This window comes from Falco biarmicus, chromosome 19 (genome assembly GCF_023638135.1).
Source record: "Falco biarmicus isolate bFalBia1 chromosome 19, bFalBia1.pri, whole genome shotgun sequence".
NCBI classification, from domain to species: Eukaryota; Metazoa; Chordata; class Aves; order Falconiformes; family Falconidae; genus Falco; species Falco biarmicus.
Genome location: NC_079306.1, coordinates 4,548,985 through 4,566,279, shown reverse-complemented (window position 1 = coordinate 4,566,279; position 17,295 = coordinate 4,548,985). Strand labels below are relative to the sequence as shown.

At 54.7% G+C, this 17,295-nt stretch overlaps 1 protein-coding gene across 1 annotated transcript in view; it reads right to left on the bottom strand.

The window, feature by feature from the left end:
- Window positions 1-16,453, bottom strand: part of INTS3 (integrator complex subunit 3) — a 35,184-nt gene extending 18,731 nt beyond the window's left edge. Inside the window, exons 1-7 of the mRNA XM_056321784.1 lie at window positions 16,402-16,453; window positions 15,211-15,294; window positions 9,822-9,935; window positions 9,508-9,592; window positions 7,839-7,905; window positions 3,454-3,598; window positions 2,379-2,508 (exon numbers count right to left, since the gene is read on the bottom strand). Of these exons, the coding sequence (XP_056177759.1) occupies window positions 2,379-2,508; window positions 3,454-3,598; window positions 7,839-7,905; window positions 9,508-9,592; window positions 9,822-9,899 (505 nt within the window). The 5' untranslated portion in view covers window positions 9,900-9,935; window positions 15,211-15,294; window positions 16,402-16,453. The remainder of the gene's footprint in view (window positions 1-2,378; window positions 2,509-3,453; window positions 3,599-7,838; window positions 7,906-9,507; window positions 9,593-9,821; window positions 9,936-15,210; window positions 15,295-16,401) is intronic.
- Between the last annotated feature and the right edge of the window lie 842 nt (window positions 16,454-17,295).

Below are 17,295 nucleotides of genomic sequence, written 5' to 3'. Positions count from 1 at the left end.
GAGGCTGCAAAAGCCCCTCTCATTTCCAGATGGTTGCAAAAAGGAGGAATTTATGACCTGAGCGAACACGCTTTGCTGCTGCTGGACAAGACCTGAAGGGTTTGCAGGGCAGCGATGACGCAGCTGGGGGACAGCTCTGCGCTCTCGCCGTTTGGAAATTGTCCTTCTGCCCATGCGGCCAGAGGATCACACCTGGGGGATGGCTGGAGGAGGGAAGCTTCAAAGCAGACAGAACGGACACCAGCTCCTGTGGAGCTCAGAAAGGGCAGAGCGAGCTGCGCAGTGGGGGAAGAGAGCCACAGCAGTACCTGGCTTGTTAAAAGCTCCCAGCTGCTCGGAGGGAAGGACGAATCCTGCACCCAGAGCCATCCCCTGCTGCGCTTTTCCCCGTGCTTGGTGCTGCTGGGCTCTGGCCCTGGTCGCGGGAGCATGAAGCTCAGCAAGACTGACTCGGATTGGAGGTTACAGAGCGACACAAACCCGAGAGCGCACGGAGGGGCAGCTGCTGGAGGTAACAGCCACCTTGCAGAGCCATTGCTACAGGCTCGCAGCAGCAGGCGAGAGGGCAAAGCGGCAGCGTTAGGACGAACTGCAGGGGAAAGTGTTTTGGGGAGGGGGCTTTCCAGGTTCTGCATGAGCAAGTATGAAGGAGGGCACCCCTGGACAGACCGGCTTCTGCTCAGAGTCCTCCCACCTCGCCCCCCAGAGCCATCATCTCACCGCTACAAACCACCAGGCAGCACCACGGGCCGCTGGTTGTGGTGGCAAACGGAAGAAAAAGGGAACCGAAGGAGAAAGGGCAAAAGCCACGGGGAGTCTGCACCTTGTCAGAAGAAAGTACAACAGGAGCACTGATGTTAGCCCCAGTTTAGGGGTTGTTTTGATGGGTCATTTGGCTAAAATTGGCAGCAAACCAGGAAATAACTCTGACCAGCTGTCCCTACTGGTGTGGGAAGCAAGTGAAGCCAGAGGGACGTTTGTTAGGTGCCTCAGGATGCTTTGAACGTGGACGTGACGGCTCAGCACTCAGCTGGGGAGACCCAGGCAGAGCTAAGAAATGCTTCTAGTGAATGTACAGCTGCAGGAAGGGGCAGGGCTGAGCCCTGGAAATACAATACACGAGCCTTCCTTAGGTGTAGGGCTAAGACTCCTCTGCCTCCGCAAGCCCCGCAGGCTGCCAGCCCAGAGAGGGGAACTGCAGCCCTCAGCAGAGACCAGCAACGACAGGAGAGAGGTTCTGGAGATGGGAGAAGAAGCCAGAGATCGCAGAGTTTAAGGAGCATTTAATCAAATGATGCACTGTGAGCGTATCTGAGATCTTCAACGTGACGTTAACATGGGCCCTGAGAGGACAGCAGGCACTGGGCGTGGGGGGAGAACACTTTAAAGCCCCATTTCCAAAGACATACGAGAATTGCTGCAGACAAATAATGATGTGACAGCCCTTAGAGAAGGGAATAATTTATACTAACAAAAATTACAAATATAACCCTCTCTCCAGCATGTCTATTTTAACCCAGACTGTGCAGAGAGAGCTCCACAGCTGAGTGTTCGGCACACCAGGCGGGCAGGGCTACTGGGAGAAAGAAAATCTCATTTAGAAAGTGTCTGTTGCTGCATCTTCTGGACTTCTTGCTTTACAGCTCCTCATCAGGCTCTTTTCTGCAGAGTCCGAAGGACTCGAACACTTTATATCTTGGGGCTCCAGCTTCATCTCCGCTTATAAATCAGTTAGTTAAATAAAAAAGCAACAACTGCAATTATGGAAGTGTTAAGTCCAGAACAAGCAATATAATTTAATGACCCTTGTTGTGGCCCAGCTGCGTTCTCAGGAGCTATCACGACAGCAGCCTGCAGTGTCTGTTTTTCAGGATGGTTTAAAGCCCAGATGCCTCCGAGGCCTCTGCAGCATTTTAAAAAAACAGCAAAAGCTGCCAAGCGCCAGAGCTGACCACGGGAGACCAGTCCTGGCCCTGCCCCTATTCCTAAGCTCCCTGCAGCCACCAGAAAGCTGGTTTTGGAGGCATCTCCTTCTAGTGATGAGGGGCTCTGGAGGTGGGAACACACAGTGTAATTACAGTTCTCTCTGCATGCTCTTCTCTAAGAGAGCATCTGGAAGGAGCCCAGGCGCCCAGTGTTTTCCTTCAGCAGGGCCTGTCCGCTCTAACACCGTCCCGAGACCTGGGCCAGAGGGAACGCAGAATGAAAAACGGCTGCTGGGCAAGTCACTCCAGCTCTCCCTGAAATGGGCCGGCAGTCAGGGCAGCCTGGCCACCCGGGCGTGCGAGGGCAGGAGGGGGTTGCCTGTGGCTAGCAGGTCCGTGGCAGGGGCTCTCCCACACGGAGCCGGCTGCCCCCTCGGTCGGGGCCCTGCCTACCTGTGAACTGTGCACTGAGGACCTGCGGGTTGTGGATGATGTCCTTCCAGAGCTGCTCAAACTCGGGTATCCTTGCAACGTTTTGCAGCAACCGCACAAGGTCCCGGCCGATCATGAAGCAGTCCATGAACTGGAGAAAGGAGAGGAAAAGTCTCATTTACTGCATACCTGCTCCTGAGCAGGGGGAAGGCACTGAGGGGCAGGAGGAGGGGAAGGGAGGAACACTCAGTCCTTCAACCTTACCACCAGCTCCAGATGATTCACTCTTTGTACAATATCTACACTCCTGCCCCTGGCAGCCTGCCCCTCTTTTGAAGCTAGCAGGTTCTGAGAGGCAGGGTGACAGGCGGGAAGGTCAGCAGCTATTTTAAAATGTTCCCTCTCTTGTAAAGCAAACAATCGGCCCATAAATCTGACATTTTCTCTCCAGGACTGCAGCCAGTCTCCGAGGCTAAGACTTAACACTTGGTCCTTCCTGCCCAGCCAGGAGGAAGGGGAGAGCGGGCAGGGAGCTGCGGAGCCATCATGGCCCGCAGGGCTAGGATGCTGAAATTTCTTGCCCACACCCAGCTTTGGCAGCTTCTCCTGCATGATACAGACCAAAAAGTGGCCTGAAGTGGCTACTGTGTTCTCTGTAAGCCTGTGAGGACACTGGCTGCCTCCCTGAGGGAGGAGCCGATGCTCTTGCAGCAATGATAAGCCACAAGCGCTTGGGTGCCAGAGCAGCAGCAAGGGAACGGTTTCAACCCTTGTGGCCTGTATAAGAGAGACTGAAATAAGGCAGCCCCTTACTGAAAAAAAATAATCAGAAGGGCCACCCTCCCTCTACAGCCTGCAGTCAGAGGGGACAGCTGGTGGAAATGGGTTCCAAAAGCCACCCAGAGTGCCTGCCCTGAGGACGAGCCACACATCGCTGCCTGTACAGAGCAACTGGGAGGTGACTCCGTGGAACCAGCACGTCTCACGCTCCCAGCTGCACGAGGAACACAGGCAACGCCACCACACGCGGGCACAGGCTCCCCAGAGAGGCAGGTCTCTCTTCCCAGTCATCCTCTTGCTCCCCTGCTTTGCTCACCCGTTCACGGAGGAGGGAGATGCAGAAATCCACCTCTTTTTGACGAAGCACCTGGAGCTGAGACGTGCCGTGATGGTCCACGATGAGCCGGAGGTAGGTGTACACCGCCATGGCTATCAAGAGGCTGCTCTTCAGTACCCACTCTCTGCAAAAGAAGAAAATAAAAAAACTTCAGCCACCTCTGCAAGGGAGCCACAGCCAGAAGCGACATAAACACGCAGACTCAGGACAGAGGAAACTGAGGCACAAAGGAAACAGCAAGGGCAGGGACTCCAGCCTGTTGCACCAGCCCAGTGTTCACCCAGGGACCGTTCCCAGCTCCGACTGGGTGCTCGCACCCCAAGCTCTCTAGCAGGGTGGCAGATGCGTTCATGGGAGGCACTGGGTGAATTTCCAAGCCCACAGAGACATTCGCTGCGACAACCATCTCAGGTATCGGCAACTGCAAGCCACGAAATGCTCAGGAGCGAGCACCGGGGGCAACTGCCCCATGAATAGACTTGACCTTGATGCTACCACTGACCACACAGGAGCTTCTTCACTGGTCCCCACAGCCACAACAGCATCAGACAACGCACCAGGACAAGCTACGAAGGACCTTCCCGTAGGATCAGGCCCCAAATGCTCGCACACGCACCCGTGCAAGGGGTGTTTTCACGCTCCCCGGCTGTCAGCGTGCCAAGTGGATGAATCCAGCAAAGCCGGTGGCATCGTGAGCAGCAGGTCACAAAGCGGGGCAGCTCTCAAGCCCTGTGCTGGGCTGGCAGCAGCTCCCGCAGCGCTGCGGGCAGAATTGCTGCTCCTGCCCTGGCTTGAGCAGAGAACAGTGCGTGGGGCAGAAGGGAAAGAGCAGTCACGTCTGTCGGGAAGCTGGAAGCGCCAAATAGCAACAACTGGGGCAAAACAGATGCGCTTGAGATCGACCGTTAGTGAGAGTGGTGAGGGGGCGGGTGTAACTACATCTGTGGTGGGACAGACGTGACAGCTCCATCACGGGCACGGCAGGAGTCCATCCAACCTCTGGTCAGCGCAGGGCGGCCGCACCCAGGGCTGGCTTTCTGGAAGCGGATTTCATAGAATCACAGAATCCTTTAGGTTGGAAAAGACCTTGAAGATCATCAAATCCAACCCTACCAAGCCCACCGCTAAACCATGTCCCCAAGTGCCACATCTACACATTTTTTGGACACCCCCAGGGATGGTGACTCCACCACCTCCCTGGGCAGCCTGCTCCAGTGCTTGATAACCTTTACTGTGAAGAATTTTTTCCTAACATCCAATCTAAACTTCCCCTGGTGCAACTTGAGGCTGTTTCCTCTTGTTGCTTGGGAGAAGAGCCCGACCCCACCTCGCTCCAGCCACCGTTCAGGTGGTTGTGGAGAGCCATCAGGTCCCCCCTGAGTCCCCTCCTCTCCAGGCTGACCCCCCCCAGCTCCCTCAGCCGCTGCTCATCAGTCTGGTGCTCCAGCCCCCTCCCCAGCCCCGTTCCCGTCTCCGGACACGCTCCAGCCCCTCAGCATCCCTCCTGCAGCGAGTGGTCCAAAACCGAACGCAGCACTCGAGGTGCAGCCCCACCAGTGCCCACTACAGGGGGGTGATCTCTGCCCTGGCCCTGCTGGCCACGCTGTTCCAGCTACAAGCCAGGATGCTGCTGGCCACCTGGGCACACTGGGGGCTCCTGCCCAGCCGGCCATCAGCCAGCCCCCCCCCCAGGTTATTTCCCACCGGGCAGCTTCCCAGCTGCTCTGCCCCAGCCTGCGGCACTGTGGGGGGTTGCTGGACCTGTCCCACCTCACACAACCGGCCTCAGCCCACAGGTCCAGCTGCCCAGACCCCCCTGCAGACCCCCTGCTCTCAAGCCCATCCACACTCCTGCCCAACTCGCTACTGTCTGCAAACTTACTGAGGGTGCACTCCATCCCTTCACCCATAAATAAAGATATTTATTTCTCAGCCAACTGGCTCCGCGTCCTGAGCGCGGGTGGGTGCTCCAGCCCCGCGCCCTCGGAGCACCACAGCCCCCAGCGTTTCCATCAGCCGCTCCGCCGCTGTCTCCTGCCTGTGCCGCCCTGTCTGCTGGGTGTGCCGCGTTCTCAACCTCCCTTATCTAAGCCCAACAATAAATATTCTCAGTCCATAAAAAAGGACCTCGTAAGCTTGGTTATTTGTGCTGGATGCCAAGAACAGCCCAGGCCGACTCGGTGCCTCCAGCGTGATTGATCACCCCCAGCATCCCTGGGCTCAGCCAGCTGGAAATCAGCAGGTCCTATGGAAGCGCCGCTGCGTGCCGCAGCTGTAACACCGTGGCCACCTGAAGAGACACTGGCCCAGTGGCAAATGAGTCAGCTGCCCTAAATCATGGTGGGGAGGGAGCCTGGGAAGCCGTGACAAGCGTTTGCTTTCCCAGGCTTTTCTCCCTGCGTCTAGCTGGATGCTAGGAGCAGGTTAATTAGTCGGACGGCGCTGAGCGGAGGTTACCTTCGGGAGGATGTGGGAGTAATTAAGGCTGGGATCCCGGGGGGCTGGCAGGTCAGCAGCTCCCCCTTTCCCAGTGAGGGCTGTGCAGAAAATAAAAATGCCATCAAAGCAGGGCAAAAGCCACCCACGGCAACAGGATTCATTGATCCAACAGGCAGTGAAAACGAAAACGCTCGGAGGAAGCATCGCATCCGCGCCGCCATTAGCAGCAAGAAGCTAAATTAACACCCGGTTTTTGAGAGGCAGCGGACTTTCCTCTGCTGCAAGGCGGGCAGTGCTTGAGAAGCAGCTTTGCTATCACTGTTTTTAATTAAATCAAGCACTCAACACTCTGAATGTGGCACCAGATCCTCACATGCGTGGCTTTAATTAAAGCTCTGGCTTGCCCCTAATCAAAGCACATAAATCCCAGCAAAGAGCTGCAGGTTCTCCCTGGGGCTCCACTTCCAGCCCTCGGCTCTCCCTGTGCTCAGGCAGCTCCTGTGCCGCTACAACACGGAGCGTTGACGCTCCAGCAGTACCTTCGACAGGAGCAGAGTCTTCTCCTCCCACATCTGCTCCTCCAACAAACTCCTCTCGAGTGACAGAGCTCAGCTGTTACTCACTGCACGGAGCTCTCTCCTGCAGACCCACGGCCAGATGTGGCTTTGGATCACCCTGGAGAAGCCGCTCGCTCTCCCACAGTCCAGCGGTTTGCAGTGATTTCCTTGCCAGACAAGAGCTTTGGCGAGATGAGGAGCACTTCCAAGATGCTCCAAGGTGTAGAGTGGCAGCAGCAAGTAGTACCAGCACACAGAGAAGACCACATCAAGAGCTGGTAGGGGCTTAAATAGGGTTGGGAACAGAAGAGTTGAGCTTAGGGGAAATACAGCCACGATCCAAAGGTTGGCCAAGCCCAGAAGATCTTGGGGGGTCTCTCCTTCCCAGGCACAGTAGGGCACTAGATGGCACTCGCAGCAGCACACACCCACACAGCTATTCCCGGAATAAAAATCACTAGGACTGTTAAGCTGCGGCCAAATAAATGCTTTAACAACTTGATTGTTAACCGCCGTAATAAGCAATTTTAGGAGAATCGCTGCTATTATAGACAGCGCTTGGTGAAAAGCTATAGGCTATTTAAAAATAATGACTCTGCCCAGCCAAAGGCTGCAGTTAGGAATTCTGCTTATCATCAATTAGTGGATGCTTTGCCAACAAAGGACAATGCTAAGCCCATAGGACAATACTTCCCAGATGGCCTGTCCACGACAAATTAAAGTTGCAGCCCTGATGAAGCAGGAGCTGTTTAAACACAGGAAGCTTTTTGGGCAATTAACTGTGTCCTACTCCTCCAGAAGGAACACCTCCCCCGCAGCTTGGAAAATTCGGGAAAAAAATATTCCTGGGATGTTGGACCCAAGCTCAGCCACACGAGGCAATGCCACCCCACGGCCCAGAGGGTGGGCTGCCCGCCGAGGTACCGGCCAACGCACGTTAGGTGACAGCCATCGCCGTGTCCCTGCACGCGGCTCAGGGAGAGGTACCCGCCTGCACAGAGCATCTCCCCTCTTCAAACCCTGCGGAGGAGCTTTGCCGGCGGAGGGACTTCACGACACTCTCCCACCACACAACCTGCAGCAAGAGGGTTCCGAGAGCTAGAAATTCATGCCACGGCTTAAAAATACGCTTGGCAAGACAGGAAGGGAATGCAGAGGTCTTTTGCGCAGGAAACACCACCAACACACTCCCACGCAGGCTGTCACCACAAACACAGTGCCCTGGCTCTGCCTCGGGCACAGGCAGCAGGAGAAGCACCCTCAGCAGGCAGACAGGGTGTGCTCTCCCTCGAGGTGTGCTCTCCCTTGCATCCTGCTTCTCTCTTCCAAAGGCACCAGCCCCCGCCAGTGCCTCCCAACTAGCCGTACCTTTGCTCCGTCAGTATCTCCAGAACGTTCTCAGCCAGCCAGATATTCTTCGCTGTCACATCCCCACCTGAAAGAGCGGCAGGGAAACGCCAGTCAGATGAACCGGAGTGGTTCTGTCACCTGATTCAACCGAGCTACCGACCGCTTCGTTCCCCGCATTCCCCATCTGGCAAAGCTAGTTAAGGAGTTTGCTCCCTGCCCCGAGCACGCCTTGCTGCCTGCTCCAGCTCTGCCCGCCACACACGCTTGGCTCTTCCTAGAGAGAGCAATTTCTAGGTACAAGTGCCTGCCTGTGCCTGTTAGGGGATCAGGGGGGTCTTTGCTGCAACGGTACTTTCGCAAAATAACGATGATAATATGGAATCAGTAATTATCCTTCTGGAAAGCAAAGGAGAAGCCATAAAGGGATGAGATTCGGTAGCTGGAAAGGAGAAAATATTTGCACCTGCTGAGCCTACGAAGGGGAAAGAGCATCTGCAAAGGCTGCCCAAACTCTCAAACACAGGCCAGGTGTACAAAGCGGTGTCTCACGCCCTCAGCGTGGGCCTTCAGCACGAAGCTGGAGCCTTTGGCTGACGCTGCTGGAAGCAGAGCAGGACTCCTGCTCCAAGGGCACAGAAAACGCCTAAAGCAGGCAAGCCAAAACAATGGGATCATAACAATTAAGGCATCGTAAAAGTGGTGAGAAGTGAGACAGCGGCATCCTTCCAAAACAGAAGGGGCCCTGCACGGGGAGGTGCAACTGAAGGGAAACAAGGGATGCCTTCACCAGTGGTTTTTAAAATGTTCTGTGTTTACACGGTGACAACAGGGCCAGGGCAGCTTGGCTCGCACTCAGGACTCCGTCCCCTCCCTCTCCATTCTTCCTCCCCTGAAGAGCAGATACGGCAATTTCCAACCCAGGCTGCCCAGCCCTGTGTCACAGGCGCATACAATAAAAACACAATGTCAGGTTTTACGGTGGGACATTAATTCCTCCTTCGTGGACGTCAGCGGCCAGCGCCGAGCAGAGAACACGGAAGAGGCACCGTTCCTGTGAATCCGGAAAGGCGTGTGCGTGTGTGCGTGTGTATGCGTGCACAGCTGTGGGGTGCTTACACCGAGGGCTGGGGGGAACACACTACAGGCTACCATATGGCCAGCTCCCTGGTGGAGCTACCGACTTCTCGTGGGGTGAAGCAGCCTCCTGCGTCTCTCGATGAGTTACGGAGCAGACGTGCATGGCTCTTGCCATCCCAGAGCTCGGAGCAGGGATTAAGGATGACCCCGGCGCCCTTGTGCAGTGCTACACAGTGAAAGCTGGCAGCAACAGGAACCAATACACTTCCTGGCTGTTCCAGCATTTGCCAGAAGCCTCCTGGCTCTCTGTGATTCACCCCTCGATGAGGCTGCTGGGAGCAACAGACTCTTGAAAACTTATCCCCTGCTCCATCCTCCCTGGGGAGATCTCCTCACCCGACAGGCTGGGGCAGGCTCAGTGCCCGCCAGCTGGGTACACAGACACTTGGGAAGCCTGTCCGGACCTGGCTGCACGGCAGCTCCAGCTCTGGCTCTGACCCCACGTGCAGCGTGCCACAAGTCAGCCCTGGTACGCCACCGCCAGCGCCCAGCCTGCTGGCACGAGCAGGGTGGATGCCAGCGGTCACCTCGCTCCCATGGGATCACTCACCTGCGATCTGCTTCATGAAGGTCATGCAGACTCCATCCGCACCGAGCACCCCGCTCTTCACCAGCTCCCGCAGCAACCACACCAGCTGAGCAGAGGGAGAGATCAGTGCAGCTTCTGCCACCGCCTCCCCCACGACACCTCTCCCCAACGCCACGGCTGCCTCGGCTGGCAAACGCCGCCACGGTTCCCTTCCAAAGGTGAGTCCTTAACACGGAGCAAAGGAGCTCCACTGGTGCCAACCACCCCCCAGGCCCTCCACACTCCAACCCCTCCGTGCATCCTCTGCCATTCTGGGGAGAAGACCTTCTCCTCACCTGGGTCCGACAGGTGTCCTGCAGCTTCAGGTACTTCTCCATGAGAATATGGTTGATCTTGTTGAGAACGATGTTCATGCCATCTCGGCTGACCAGTGCCAAGTCCCGGTAGCACTGCAGCAGAGAAGAGTGGGAGATGGTTACAGAGGAAGGATTGTAACAGCAAACGTACAACGGTTTTATCAAACCTGAGCAGATAACAGCAAATAAACGCATCTCAGGGAAGGAACGTCAAGGCAAGCAGGCTGCCGTGGGGCGACTTGAATCAACACCCCAGGGCCAAGCAGGGAAAGCCGTTAATCCTCTGGGCTTCACCGGATTTAGCCCCAGGAGCCAATGTTCCTCACTCCAGAACAGTGTCGCATGTCCCTGTCCCCTCATCCCAGCCTTCCCTGCACCCTGCCACAGCTTTGGAGAGACCAACACCAGAGAGCAAAGGCAGAGATCCTTCAGGAAGGATCAGTTAATAAACGGTCACATCCAGATCACTTAAGCCCCCCTGTTGCTCCAATCTCCCTGGCACCAGTGCCAACTGGAGCTGCCCTGAAGATGCTGGCAGGACGTCAGGTCACTACAATGTGATAGTGGTCCAATATGGCTGCAGGGAAGCTCCACAGAGATGCAGAGGCAGAGATGGATCATCTCTGCTCCTGCTCACGCAAGACTTCTGGGGTCAGACAGAGATTAATTTGGACACCGGCTGGCTCAAAACCACGCTACCATGTTGGCTTCTTTCGGGTTAGAAGTCCAAACATCCTGCCCACGGTCCAGACCAGCAGGTTTGCTGGGGCCCTGCTATGGGAAGAGGGAATTCTCGTAGGGAAGGGAAGGACCTTCTCCATCCTTGACTGCCACCAGCAGCCAGACAAAACGCTGGCCAGAGAGCAAAGGTGCTGGCTCTCCCTTCCCCTCTGGTCAGGACAGCAGGGGGTGGAGGGTGATTAGGAAGTAATTTGCTAAATGGTTCTGCATGAACGTTAATTTGTGCCAGTAAATGTCATGATATTCCAGAGAGCAGGGGTCTGGTCTCTGCTCCTCCTTTAGAGAGTTAATGAGGCCTCAAAAGATCACTTTGATTAGACTCCCTGTGCTCAGGCTTTCTCCCTCCTGTTTTTATAGAGCAATGTGTTAAAAAAAAAAAAAAAAAATCCCAAACGAAAAAACCCAGAATCCAAGAGGTGTAGACTCTTTGGGGCCTTTAATTGCTTTTGAAATGCTAAATGAATATCCACAAAGCAGAACCAGACTCAGAGTCTCCACACAGACAGCTACCACCTGATCAGGAATGCACAACATCTCCCCGTCCTCTGTATCAGCTCTGGGAAAGAAACACGTAACACCACAGCGACGGGAAAACGCAGGGGATGAAGCGGGTCTAGGACACAGCCAGCCAGGGAGCAGAAGCTTTTAATTTGTTTGGAAAACACCAGTGTTGCCAGGTCCCTACCCTGCCTGGATCCTACCTCCTGTGCTCGATGACAGGATTACGGCCAATCATTGCCCCTGGCACTTCCCTCTCACAGGCAGGTGCATCCCTGCATCCTTCGGAGCGGCAACAAGATGAACATTTTTCACCTTAGTAGCTTTTCTTGCTGGTCCGTTCACATTCAAAGAACTCATGCTTTTTTGGGTGAAACGCCTAGGCTTTGGTTTTCTGCCAGATGTGTGCGAGGTGTAGTGTCCACATCTGCATTTAAAGCCACCAAGAGGTCCTGTGACATGGCCCTGACAGTGTGGACTGCTTCCCAGCTGGCTGGGCTGATTCTGGCAGCCTCTTCAGGACAAAGCGCTGGAACACACACAGCTCGAAGAGATCCTCTAAGGGATTTACTTCTGGTTGAGTATTTAAGTTCCCATAGGAAGGACACCGTAGTCCTGTTACCTAGGGAAGTTTGGCAGCTCTTCACCTTGCTGACCGCATGCTTCCCCAAATCCCAGAAGCAAACGCTGCAGAATACCAGAACTCGAACCGTACCTACGATGCTGCTGATCCTTGGCCCAAAGTACAACCTGCCAGAGGAGGACAGGTCCCATTTAATCAGGGTCACGGCAGTATGGCACGGCACTGGCTGGTTGCTTCGGTGGACCCCTGCCTAACAGCCTCTGGCACAAGGATGGTAGCAATAATCCAAAGGAAAGTGCGGGGAGAAAATCTTCAGGGCTCCAGCAGCTGGGGGGTGGGGAGAGAACTTGAATTTCTTGGTTATTGCCAAGGCTGCAAACAATCCATCGTCTCCTCCCCGCTCTCAGCAGACTGGAGCCGCTGCTCGCACAGGCCGTTTAATTAACGGAAGAGAACAAATGATAAATGTTCGCTTTAAATGAGGGGAGAAGAAAAAGAAAAGAAAATAACCACCGAGTGGAGGAGAGAGGCCCCCTCCCACCCAGCAGCGGGGCAGAAGAGGCACACGGCGGGCAGATGATGGAGGAGATGCCAGGGCAGCGCCGCACTCATCTGCAGGGAGGGCTCCGTGCACTCTGATCCCAGAGCAGAGTGTTAATTAAAGTGAGAGGTGCCAGGCGGAGGAGGGAGATCTGATGGATCAGTTGCTGTCACTTTGATATTTGAAGGCGGTCAAGTGTCCCTCCTCACAGCTGGACAAGTTTAGCACAGCTAATCTCTCGTGGTGGTCGGGGTGTCAAGGCAACAAAGAGGGAGGAGGAGACCTGCATGCTTCAGCCCATCCTCCGCCACCGCCGTGCCACCGTTTCTGTAATCGGTCAGCAAGGGGATAGGGCAGCTCAAGCCCCCCCCCCCCCCCCAGAAAAAATGGAGATGTGTTTTAAACAGCCTCTCCAGGAGGAGGGAGTGCCTCCCACCTCCCCTCCATGCCCCAGCTGATGCGGCTGGGGGACAGCGAGGCCACGCTGCGAGACGAGCCGGATCCACATGCTGGGGACAGGCATCCACGGAGGAAACACAGGATGACGAAGCAGACAGCACGAGATGCCTCTGCTCGCGTGCTGGCACTGCGTGCCCTGCTCAGCTTCAAGGGTTTTTTAGCACTTGTTGCCCTAGAATGTAAACATGGCCAGCTACCACATCCTTTTATTCTTTTCCTTTGGCAAAACAACAGGTCCCAGGAGTATGGCAAAGCCTCGTGGGGTACGCTTGGCTCAGGGCAGTACCGCTTCCACACCAACCTCACTGGGTTTGATGCCGACACCAAATATTCACCTGCGGGAATTTTATGATGTGGGAATAGTTCTTGCAGGTGACCTGGGCTGGCTGCGCTGAGCATCCTGGACCTGCGGGTTTTTCACTGGAAGATGAACAAGAGCTCTGCCCTCTGTGTGAGAATTTCAGAGCTCTCTCAAGAGTCTCCTGAGATGCCTTATCGGTCTGGCAAGCGTTAACCCCTCTTCATAGGCAGGGAGCAAAGGCAAGGAGTAACTCACCCCCAAAGCCTGGCAGAAAAATCACTGACTGGCTTCCTGTCCTTGCTGTCTGGATACAGGGCAGGTGGCAGCAACTGGTGACATCAGAGCCTGGCAGACTGGCAGATCCAATTACTCCCTAAGAAAAGTAACGTGCTCCGAAGAGCAGACCTGACAAGAGCAGGAGGACCAGCCACCTCTAATTAATGTGGCCATGAACAGCAAAGCATGCCCCCGGCCTGCCATCTCAGAGAGACGGCGTCGGTGCCTGCCAGCGAGAGCGCCGGACTGCTCACCCCCTTGTCCCCCTTTGCCAGGGGAGACCATGGAGGGGAATGTTCTGGGTGGGTTTCTCTTGGCCCCCACAACGGGATGGCCAGCAAGTGCCATGCAGATGGAAAACTGGGGCATGCCAGGCTCGCTCAACCTTTGCTTCCAGCGCACAGAAGCACCTGCTCCATGAGCCTAGTGCTTGTTCAACGGTGCCTGGACACTTCCCACCCATCCCAGAGGGTCCACCACATCCCAGAGAGGGGAGAAGAGCATTTTATTTGATGTGAAGGAGGAGGTTCACCCTTTGGAAGACGATCCTGCAGAGCGCTGCTAGTCAGCAACTAGAAATACTCTAGCTCCCAAAGAGTCCTGGAAACAAGGATGTGTCCAGCAGTGCTCCGAGCCTCAGCTGGATTCAGCCTCTCCAGGTTTCCAAGTCTTGTGCTCAGCACACGAAGCAGAATCAGGCCAGAGCCTAAGGACAGCAGGGCTGGGGACTCTGCAGTCAGGGTTTGGGAAGGCCTTACGCCAGCAAAGAGACAGAGCCAAACACAGCCGTCTAACCGAAGAGGAATCTCATTCACATCAGCAGTGTAAGCAGCCAGGCCTCAAGACTCCCAGGACAAGTGCATGTTGCTTTCAAGAGGTGATTTGTGAGGAACGGAGCTGTACCTTCATGGCCAAGGACCATCCCACCCAGCAATGCCAAGGCAACTATGAGTTCCAGGAGCTAACGCAGATCTGTTGCTTTGGTGGAGAGCTCTGCCCTCATTGCAGTGATTAAATCGAGAGAATATTGTGTGAGTCACCTTCGGTCCAGCACAGCGCCAGGATTTACAGAGCATCCCAGATGGCACACCATTCAGCCATGCTCGTGGCAGACCCTGCCAACTTCAAAAGTCTGCTTCAACCCTTCCAAATTCCGTGCAACCCCTGTTAAATGCAATGCATCCATACAAAGACCCCTGGGTATCACTTGCCATGCATGGCTTTTCCAACAGCGCTTTTGTTTTTCCTTGTAGCTGCCAGAAATAGGTCTGGTTTCTATAAGAAAACATCATTTTCAAATCCCGCCCCCAGTTTGTAGCAACAGTGACAAATCCACACCCAAGATCTTCAGAATACAAAACATTCACCTTCCTGTAGGTGATTAACTACAATTCTAAAAATCACAGTTTACGGCGTTGTTAAAAAGTTATTTAAAAATTAAATCCAGTCTGTGAAATTAACAGAGGTGAACTGCTAAAAAGCAATTTTCTCTAGGAATTTGACATGTTCCTCCTCTACAGTCTAGGTGATTATTTCTGTTGTCATCTACATCTGGCTTCCAGCATGGAAATCCGTTCCGGGCCTCCAAAGACAAGGCAGAAACTGGGCAAGGCCTTAACAGTTCCTTTAAGAATCAGTACTTGTCTCCCGCAGCAAAAAAACCAATTAATTCCAGGGCTGTGAAAGAGCCCAGCTGAGCCCCCTTCCCTGGTGGCAGCATCCGCATTCCCCTGAGCAGCAGCTGCTGCTGCCCCTGTGCCACGTGGATGCAACAAACCCAGGAACGGTTCAAGCAAAGTCATTGCCCTGCTACAATAAACACTGCTCAGCGCGGAGGGTTCCAGCCAGGCGCCTTCCAAGACACGAGACCCAAAACTTCCACAAGCTCTGAATCCCCAGCTGCCTGGAAAGCAAAATCTCTCAGGGACGAACTTTTCCGCGCTCGGTGAGGGGCGCAGGCGTGCCTTACCTTCTGTGCCTGAGCAGGTTCGGTTAAAACCAGAGTGAAAAGACCCAGGCAGATCTCCTCGTGCTGGGGGGTTCCTTTACAGATCTGAGAGAGAAAAACGCAAGTGCCGTGGGTGAGCAGGTGAGGTGGGATCTTAGAGGAAGCTCAGTAAAGCAACAGAAGAAGGAAAACCCGCTCGAGACCCACCAGATGGGTGGGTCAACGGAGCGCCCAGCAGCCTGCAAGGAATTCAAAGCAGGATCATAAGGGAATACAGGAAACATAGCGGGCCTCCCTGACGTTTTACCCCATTGCCAAGTTGATGCTGGTGCAAACCCCCCAGCAGCGAGAGCCTCCCAGCGACTTCAGTGGCACCACTGCAGGGTATCTCGCTACTGAGGGGCAACAAACCCCCAGACAAGAACAGCAGCAGGTCCCTGCGCCCTGCCCTCTGGCTGGGAACCTGCCCAGGCTCTTCTCACAGACACTGGGAAAACATTTCACGAGCTTCAGAGCCCTGCAATCCAGCCTGGGTTGCCGACCTTTTCCCATTAAGGGAAGGCAACTCTGTACCACTGACTCCAACAGCCCAAGGTGTTCCGGGGAGGAAAAAATGCAACCAACATGTCCGAGAGCCCATTAACATGTCACACGAGTTTTCCTTATACGGTAACATCTGTGGCTTGCTGGCAAGTATTTTAAGACTACGTGGAGTTCGAAATAAATGCTCCATCCCTCAGCAGAAAGGCTGAACCTGCCCTTTCCAGTGGTCTGGAGTCTGGCTGTTTGGAGGCCAGGAAAAAGCTGATCTGAGCAGCACAGGAGTACAAAAATACATGAGAAACACAAACAAGAGACGCTCACGTGTGGTGACAGACTCCTGCGTGCGTGCACACGTACACAGCACGCATACGCCGCAAGACACACACTCAGCCAGATTTCAGCAAGAAATTGCATTGCAGGTCGGCTTCCGAAGAGGTGACTAGACAAGGATTAAAGCCACGATGTTGTTTTGTCTTTTAACTGTAATAGCTCTGGGAATCCTTGACAGGCTGAGAGCCGCGAGAACGCAGCGGGCTCCGTCCCCCTGCCTTGTATCTGCCTGTTCCCTCTGCCTTGCATGCCCGTTTCCTCAGAGATTTGTGCAAGTACAATCCACCACGAATGATTTCATCCAGGCAGGATTCCTCGTCTCGAGGAGATGACACTTACGTGAGCATTGAGGGCATCGTTAGCTTCCCTCTCCGACAGCCCGTTGGTTAGCGAAGTGACGATGCCCACGCACCTTTCTAGTCTCTGAAACAGAGAAAAGCCAAACGTCACAAAATTTGAAGAGCAGATACACTCGAGCGTATCCTCACTGAGCCAAGATACAGCAGAGGCTGCTCTGACCCCCACCCAAACACCTGAAGGGACAGAAAAACAGCCAGTGCCACCACAGCCGTTCTTGGCTCACGTCAGGGCTCTGAATCTCCTGCCAGCTGGAGAAGCCACCGCTTCATCAACATCCATTTATCCACAGGTTTGGGTTTTAAATACTCCACTGACACCGCTCAAAGAGCCAAAAAGTAAACGCATGATTATTCAGTGACACTAATATTGATGTCACTTTGATATGAGGCCAAAATGTAGTCGTGCAAAGGCTGAATTTGTGGCAGGGTTGTCAGTCTGGGAGCGGAGCCGTACCCCGAGATGACACGCTGTCCCCAGCGCAGGGAAGCCAGAGCTTGTCATCCAGCAGCTCTGCAGTGCAAGACCCACTGCTCCTGTCCCTGTGGGAACCCCCCGGACAGCAGGCATGAGCCTGGAAACCTTCTGTTCTCGTCACTTAACATCTGAGCAGCTTCTGAGTGAGAACAAACGGCAGGAGCAGATGTCTGTGGGCAAGTACCCCAAGGGATGAAGTGATAGGAAGAGCCACCAAGTCAGGACTGGTCAGGGACAAGAGTGCAGGGATGAAAATACCGCAGAAGCAAATGGCAAAGGCTTCCACTCAACTTGAGAGAAATCAGAGAGTTGCCCACACTTCACGCAAGGTGTGAGCAGCCCCCCGCAGCCGTGGCTCTCTCCTGTCCAGCAGGCTGGGCACCGGTGTTAGCTGATGTC